This window comes from Impatiens glandulifera, chromosome 7 (genome assembly GCF_907164915.1).
Source record: "Impatiens glandulifera chromosome 7, dImpGla2.1, whole genome shotgun sequence".
NCBI lineage: Eukaryota > Viridiplantae > Streptophyta > Magnoliopsida > Ericales > Balsaminaceae > Impatiens > Impatiens glandulifera.
The window spans coordinates 11286197-11294836 of NC_061868.1; the positions used below are offsets into that span (position 1 = coordinate 11286197).

Consider the following 8640-nt stretch of genomic DNA (forward strand, 5'->3'; position numbering starts at 1 on the left):
GAGGACTGGCGTTAGATGCATTGAGTGGTGCCTATAGTAGCTTAACAACCTTGAAGACTCAGTACCATGTTTGATTGTCATGGCTCTCGAGCTGAGTGATTCCAGGATTTGTTATAGCTTCTCAATAACTCTGGCATCAAGCCATGTGATTTTTTTGGTTGTCCTATTTAGTCATTCTCTAGAGAAGGATTGTTTGCAGGTTAACTCCTTTAACATTGACTACAACTAACACCCTCCTTTTGAGAGCCTCATGTATGTTGGTAGTGGAGATCCACTTTAGTATTAAGTTCTCTTGATGTATCAAAGCTTAAATCTTCTCAACTATTAGGAAGTCAGAGAACCTGTCGTGAAGCCTCCTATCGCTCTAGCTTTTGAAATGTTTCAGCCTTTCCTTCGCTTTCTCCTCGATCTCCTCTATTATCTGATCTATCCTGAGTTGTTCCTGGGAGGGAGCCTTGGGTTCAACGATCGCAATTTCTTTTCCTTTACCTGCAACATCGGCAGGTTGTGCAGAACCTAGGACTAGTTCTCTTATGTGGATACCTTGAGCAGTTGGAGCTGTTCCTATAGTAGCAGCTGATGAAGGTGCTGTTGTTGGTTGTACTGCAGCTGAACCTTTAGTTGACATTGCAGCTGGTTTTTTAGCAAGAGTATCAGCTGACACTTCGGCTGGTACCACTGTAGGGGTTACCTATATTGACATTTACTTCAATTACTACATTAGAGTCTATAACTACCTCTAATGCTGTTGTTTCCTCCAGCCGTGCCTTCTTGGCCTTAGTGACAGTCTCGGTTGACTCTTCTGTTGAGTCAATGACTCGGTTACTTGAGCTTTCAGCAAACTCCTCAAGTACCAACCTCCTTCTCTTTCTTGTTGTTGGTCGCTGGGAAAGGGTTATTGATTGTCCAATTGATTGTCGTGCGGATATTTCGAGGCTGAAGTCATGTACCCCTCTTACCTTTAGAATGTAGGTATTAATCGTCTTGTTGGTCAGAATCCTAGATGAATGGATGTTCACTCCCCTACCTACGTTTACCTTGAAGTGCTCGAGAAGCCTACTGATTTGCACAACAAATTTAGTATGTAGATTCTTCGGTAGCATCATCATGGCTATTAGGGTTGTGAAGAGGACTGATGACTAGTTGATGGCCATTCCTTTTGTGATTCCCACCATTATCTCGAAGCGGTCTTGAGTATATGCGTCGAAGGACCCTACTTTTGCTCAAATAGATTTTGCTACAATATAGTTGAGTATATAATATTCTGGTTTCATCAATTTCTTCTTTCCATGAAGAGGAATGGGTTGAGAGAATTCTGAGAAAGTCATATGCATCTCCTTAATTGCGACTGTCAGTATCTGGTCGAAGGCAATGAGCCCTTTCTTCAGAGAAAATGTCCCCAAATGATTCAGATTCACCAACTTCGATTTAGTGCCTTACACCATGCACTAGATGGTGTCCTCAATGATCTTCGATGTCGATAAAAACTGGCGTACCTCTTCTTAAAGTACGTTGTTGGTACACCCTAGGAACTTCTTCAGGCCGATTTCCTCTAGGGATTGGAACATCTCCACCATCTTGGGAATCTCTAGAGTGTAGATTAACTCGAAGTCTACTTGAAAGACGCCATTGTAGATGCTTAGGATTTCAGAGAGAAGATAAATAAAGTTAGGGTTAGGGCTGAGATCTTAAGAGAGAATGTGAATCGTTTAAAAATGTTGGTCACATATTTATATAACATGACAGTTCACGTGTCTTCATGTTATTTGAACAAAAATTGGCGTAAAAGTTTATGGAGAAAGAATTTATTGCAGCCAAAAAAGGCAATTTTGGTGAAGTATCTGAATGCTACAGTCGCGTCCTAGAAATCAGGTTAGGTTTCATTTAAATCACTCGCGTATTTAGGTTATTTGAAGTTTAAATTTCTTATTTGTTTTGAATATTTATAGGAGGTGAAATAGGGATTTATAAGTTCTCATTTTTATAGAACATTTTTGAAAAGATCTGCGACTCATCGTGTTGAAAATGAGTGTTTCACTCTTCATCAAGTGTGTCACTAACGGTGATGGAGCCATCGGAAAAACTTGTATGTTGATATCTTACACTAGCAACACATTCCCAACTGTAAGTCTCTATAATAAATTTCTAAACGAATGATCAAGAATCCTAGATCTACTTATCTTTTATAAAGTATTCAAAATAAGATTATGTTCCCGCCATTTTTTATTTTTAATGCAAACGTTGTTGTGAATGGGAACACGGTGAATCTAGGGTTATGGGATACTACAGGTAAAATCTTTCTCGAATGATTTTATTATCTGTATATATATCCTAGATATGAAATTGGTAACATTAATTATAGATCAAGAGGATTACAATAGACTTAGACCTTTGAATTATCGAGGAGAAGATGTTTTCATTCTTGTATTTTCTCTTATTAGCAAGGCCATTTATGAAAATATTTCCAAGAAGGTTTGAATGTTACTTCATCTTTTTTGTTTTTGAGTTAAAGGAACATTATTCAAACGATTGGTTTTGGATTTTATTGTAGTGGGTTCCTGAACTGAGGAATTATGCACCTGGTGTTCCTATTATTCTTGTTGGGACAAAGCTTGGTAAGATACTCATCATTTGTAACAATCTATGTTTTACTTAAGTATAAATAATGTAAGATCATATAATTTTGATTTTTCGTTTAGATTTTCCCCCTGTTTATTTAGTCTATGTCTCTCGCCGTACCTTGGTGTTTCAATCATTTTGGTTTCGACAAATCTTTGTTAAGATGGATATCTATTCATCAAAAAATGATTCTAGCATGAAATTGACATGCAATGGTTATATGATAAATAGAATGAGACTATGATAGAGATGACATTTATTAATCCAGGTTTTGATAGAGTTTGTTTATTTTTTAATCATTTTAGTCTATTTTAGTGTGTATCTATGAACTTTTTTCCATTGTTTATACTCAATCTCCAGTTGTCCAATTACGATCTTAATTTTTTTTATGTAGACGATGATAATAATGATATCGTTTGGTTAATTTGTCTTTGATGCCAACTCTTTTTCTCTATCTCTTCAGATTTTTGTATAGTTGTGGTAATCTCTTTATGTATTTGTCCTACTGTCTCTAGATCAGTGATTGTTTAGACTTTCTACTGGAAGATCTCATAGCTCAAATATATTTATATTGTTATTATAAGTTATATTATCCTTTATTTATATGTTATTCTAGAGAAGTGGTTAGAAGATGAAATAGGAGTCATCTAGACTGATTATTGGAATCTTTATCACTAGTGAAAAAAGGACTTTTACCGACAGAATTTACCGAGGGTTTTATAAAACTCTCGGTAATGGTCCCGAGAGGAATAAATCTTTCGTTATTAAAAATAAATTTCGAGAGGTGTATAAAACCTTCGGTGATATGAGTTTTCACCGAAAGTTTTTCACAAAACCCTCGGGTTTGACTGTTCCCAAAAAAACTGAAAATAATTCTAAGTGTTGGATAAGGGTAATTGCGAAGGTTTTTCAAAAAACTCTGGATTTTGACTCTCCCCAAAAGGGTAATTGCGAAGGTTTTTCAAAAAACTCTCGGTTTTGACTTTTCCCAAAAAAACTGAAAATAATTCTAAGTGTTGGGAAATTGGTAATTGTGAAGGTTTTTTAAAAAACTCTCGGTTTTGACTCTTCTCAAAAAAACTAAAAATAATTCTAAGTGTTGAGAAGGGGTAATTGCGAAGGTTTTTCAAAAAACCCTCGGTTTTGACTTTTCAAAAAACTCTCGGTTTTGAATCTTCTCAAAAAATCTGAAAATAATTCTAAGTGTTGGGAAGGGGTAATTGCGAAGGTTTTTTAGAAAACCCTCGGTTTTGACTCTTCTCAAAAAATCTGAAAATTATTCTAAGTGTTGGGAAGGGGGTAATTGCGAAGGTTTTTCAAAAAACTCTCGGTTTTGACTCTTCTCAAAAAATCTGAAAATTATTCTAAGTGTTGGGAAGGGGGTAATTGCGAAGGTTTTTCAAAAAACCCTCGGTTTTGACTCTTCCCAAAAAAACTGAAAATAATTCTAAGTGTTGGGAAATTGGTAATTGCGAAGGTTTTTCAAAAAACCCTCGATTTTGACTCTTCTCAAAAAATCTGAAAATAATTCTAAGTGTTGGGAAGGGGATAATTGCGAAGGTTTTTTAAAAAACCCTCGGTTTTGACTCTTCTCAAAAAATCTGAAAATTATTCTAAGTGTTGAGAAGGGGGTAATTGCGAAGGTTTTTCAAAAAACTCTCGGTTTTGACTCTTCTCAAAAAATCTGAAAATTATTCTAAGTGTTGGGAAGGGGTAATTGCGAAGGTTTTTCAAAAAACCCCCGGTTTTGACTTTTCCCAAAAAAACTAAAAATAATTCTAAGTGTTGGGAAATTGGTGTTTTTTAAAAAACCCTCGGTTTTGACTCTTCTCAAAAAATCTGAAAATAATTCTAAGTGTTGGAAAGGGGGTAATTGCGAAGATTTTTTAAAAAACACTCGGTTTTGACTCTTCTCAAAAAATTTGAAAATAATTCTAAGTATTGGAAATGGTAATTGCGAAGGTTTTTCAAAAAACACTCGGTTTTGACTCTTTCCAAAAAATTTGAAGATTATTCTAAGTGTTGGGAAGGGGGTAATTGCGAAGGTTTTTCAAAAAACCCTCGGTTTTGACTTTTCCCAAAAAAACTGAAAATAATTCTAAGTGTTTAGAAATTGGTAATTGCGAAGGTTTTTTAAAAAACCCTCGGTTTTGACTCTTCTCAAAAAATCTGAAAATAATTCTAAGTGTTGGAAATGGGGTAATTGCGAAGGTTTTTTAAAAAACCCTCGGTTTTGACTCTTCTCAAAAAATTTGAAAATAATTCTAAGTATTGGAAAGGGGGTAATTTCGAAGGTTTTTCAAAAAACCCTCGGTTTTGACTCTTTCCATAAAATTTGAAAATAATTCTAAGTATTGGAAAGGGGGTAATTGCGAAGGTTTTTCAAAAAACCCTCGGTTTTGACTCTTTCCAAAAAAATTGAAAATAATTCTAAGTATTGGGAGTGGGTAATTGCGAAGGTTTTTCAAAAAACTCTCGGTTTTGATTTTTCCAAAAAAACTGAAAATAATTATAAGTGTTGGGAAATGGGTAATTGCGAAAGATTTCTAAGTATCTTTCGGTTTTGACATCTCAAAACCGAAAGATATTTAGAATACTTTCGGTATTTCACTCCTCCATTTGTTAATTTAATTGGTGTTTCACTTTATAATTAGCTTGTTTAAACTACTAACTAAGCTAATAAAGTGTTTGTTATTTTTGAAGAGTAGAGATTGTGATTAATTATATAAATGTATATAATTGTGTATGATTATATAAACAATTGTATGTTTTGTGTTTGATTATATTAAGGATGTGTGTAAAATTTGATTATTAGATGTGCGGGGATTGTGTAAGGATATGAAATGTGTTAAATTAATGTTGTTCAAGCTAATTAGAAAGTTAAACACCAATTAAATTAAAAAAATGAAGAAGTCAAATACCGAAAGATATTCAAATATCTTTCGGTTTTGAATGGTAATACCGAGAGTTATAGGTATACCTCTCGGTATTTGACTTCTTCATTTTTTGATTTCTTCATTTATTTTAATTTACTTGGTGTTTAATTAGCTTGTCTAAACTCTTAACTAAGATAATAAAGTGTGTGTTATTTTTGAAGTGTATGGATTGTGATTAATTTTATAAATGTATATGATTGTGTTTGATTATATAAAGGAATGTATATGTTTGTGTTTGATGATAATAAGAATATGTGTAGAGTTTGATTATAAAAAGGATGTGTTTAATGCTAATTATGTTGTGTTTTAAATAGATGAATGTGTGTTGTTGATGTTTTAAGTTAAAAAATCTAAGGTCAAAACCGAGAGATATACACAATTCTCTCGGTTTTTCTTTTATTAAAATTTGTGTGAGATCCATCAAAACCGAGAGATTTACTCATATCTCTCGGAAAAAATAACCAAAATCGAGAGTTATATATAAAACTCTCGGAAATATTAAAAACCAAAACCGAGAGTTATACCTAAAACTCTCGGGAATATGAAAGGGTCAAAACCGAGAGTTATACCTAAAACTCTCGGTAAAACCCCTTTTAATTAAAAAAATATCTTTCCCTTTCCAAATCACTATCACTCGCTTCTTCCCTCTCCCCTTCTCCCGATCGACAGTCGCGCTCACCCGAAAGATGATCCACGCCGATAACGACAAACGCCGCCCACGTCCACGTCGCCGATGATCCTTCCGTCGCTTGTAGCTCTCCGTCGATCTATCTTCCGCTGTGTCTCTAGCTCGTCGTCGATCTGCCTGCCGCCGTGCTTCTTCTCTTCAACTTCTAGGTTAGTTTATATTATATGGTTAGATTTAGGTTTGATGTTGGTTAGTTTTAGGTTTGATTTAGGTTACAGTTTCTTGGTTTAAGTTTGATTTATGTTAGATTTAGGTTTGAATGATATTATTTTTATGTTTTATTTAAGTTAGATTTTGTTAGATTTAAGTTTGATTGATGTTAGTTTTATGTTTGATTTATGTTAGATTTTGTTAGATTTATGATTTATGTTAGATTTAGGTTTGAATGATGTTAGTTTTATGTTTGATTTATGTTAGATTTAGGTTTGATTTAAGTTTGTGAATAAATTGATTAATATTGATATTAGTTTTAGGTTTGATTATTATTGATGTTAGATTTATGTTTGATTTAAGTTTGTGAATGAATTGATTATTATTGATGTTAGTTTTAGATTTGATTATTATTGATGTTAGATTTAGGTTTGATTTAAATTTGTGAATGAATTGATTATTATTGATGTTAGTTTTAGGTTTGATTATTATTGATGTTAGATTTAGTTTGATTTAAGTTTGTGAATGAATTGATTATTATTGATGTTACTAATTTCATAAATCATTTATTTCAAAAGGCGGGTGAAATAAGACGGACCCCCTCTATCGTTGAAGTTTTCAAGGGGACCCGTACCCCAAAAGCTACAAAAGAAAACCCCAACCCGATCCCAGACAAACGAGCGCAAAAGAAGATGGTAAGTTAATTGAATTTAATAAAATTATATATAACTTATTTATATAAATGAAAATTAATTTCAAATGTGTAGGCAGAGATGGAGGAAGTAAGAAGCAATGAACCAGATATTTATGACTTCGACTTGACGAAGAAAGTGTACGGACGTCAAATGCATGGGACAGTGATCGGTATGGGATCCGACGTCCGACCCACACAAGAGAATCGTCGGAGTGGAAACAATTCTCAACGATCCACTGATCGGTTGTTGGAGGAGAATGAATAGCTAAAGGCGGATGTGAGACACATGGCGTTGACAATGGAGGAAATTCAAATGAGGAATATAGAAAGAGCGGAAATGATTAGTGAAATGGAAAATAAGGATAGAGAAAGATCGCAAAAGAAGAGTCAAATGGAAGCGGAGAGGATGCAAATGACGCAAAGAATGGAGAAATATGAACAACAAATTGAATTCTTAATGACAAACCCTCCCCCAACTAGTTAGTACATTATAATTTTTGAACAATTGTAAATGTTTTGGTTCGACTAATGACAGGTTGTTTGGATGATTGAGTTTGGTTTATAATTTTGGAATTATAATGATCTTTTGGTTTATGAATATTATTGTATATGTATTGGTTTGGTTGAACAGGTTTTGGTTACGCACAAAACGATCACCCTATTTGAGACATTTATAGAGACAATACCGAGAGTTATTTAAAAAACTCTCGGATTTTTCCTCGCAAGAAAAACCGAGAGTTATTTGAAAAACTCTCGGTTCTTCCTTAAAAGAAAACCCGAGAGTTATTTGAAAAACTCTCGGTTTTTCCTTACAAGAAAACCCGAGAGTTATTTGAAATACTTTCGATTTTTCTTGCAAGGGAAAAACCGAGAGTTTTTCAAATAACTCTCGGTTTTTCTTGTGAGGGAAATCCGAGAGTTTTTTAAATAACTCTCGGGTTTTCTTTTCAGGAAAAATCGAGAGTTATTCAAATAACTCTCGGTTTTTCTTGCGAAGAAAAATTCGAGAGTTTTTCAAATAACTTTCGGGTTTTCTTGTAAGGAAAAACCGAGAGTTTTTAAATAACTCGTTTTTTTTCTCTAGTATCTAAACCGAGAGATTTATGAAATTTCTCGGTAAATACATAATTAGATTTACCGAAAATAGCAATACCGACGAATGCCGAGAGTTACCCAAACTCTCGGTATTATATCTATACCGACAGATATAGGGCCATTACCGAGAGTTTATACTCTCGGTAATGACCCTTTTTTCACCGGTGTATAGAGTAGTTATTGGAGTGTTGTTAGCTCTATTGACACTCTTGTGTATCAAATATCACAGAAGATGGTTACTCATTAGTAATAGAATTTCTCGAAGGGTTGAATTGAAATCACTTCCTCACAAGAATCAACACATAGTTGATGAGAGGGATGCAGATAAATTTGTGTGAAGTGGAAATGGGCACTAGAAGACCCTCATTCTCCAAATGGTTTGTTATTTTTTAAAACAACTTTATCTATTGTTTTTGTGTATCAAACATTTTGTACTAGTGAATCCTTTTTAGTTTATT

The 8640-nt window shown here is 33.8% G+C and overlaps 1 protein-coding gene across 1 annotated transcript; it reads left to right on the top strand.

Moving 5' to 3' along the window:
• The first annotated feature begins 2025 nt into the window (after positions 1 to 2025).
• Positions 2026 to 7352, top strand: LOC124909524 (rac-like GTP-binding protein RHO1). Its single transcript, XM_047450194.1, has 6 exons — positions 2026 to 2124; positions 2205 to 2289; positions 2363 to 2472; positions 2552 to 2633; positions 7009 to 7088; positions 7161 to 7352. Exons 1-6 carry the CDS (start codon positions 2026 to 2028, stop codon positions 7350 to 7352), a joined length of 648 nt encoding a protein of 215 aa, XP_047306150.1.
• Positions 7353 to 8640: the final 1288 nt, after the last annotated feature.

What these genes read in the sequence shown, in the direction of transcription:
- LOC124909524 (XM_047450194.1), top strand. Translation starts at nt 2,026, where the DNA reads ATGAGTGTTTCACTCTTCATCAAGTGTGTCACTAACGGTGATGGAGCC. An exon ending in TGGTAAGATACTCATCATTT is followed by an intron (nt 2,634 to 7,008) that starts GTAACAATCTAT and finishes CTATCGTTGAAG; the next exon opens with TTTTCAAGGGGACCCGTACC. An exon ending in AACGAGCGCAAAAGAAGATG is followed by an intron (nt 7,089 to 7,160) that starts GTAAGTTAATTG and finishes TCAAATGTGTAG; the next exon opens with GCAGAGATGGAGGAAGTAAG.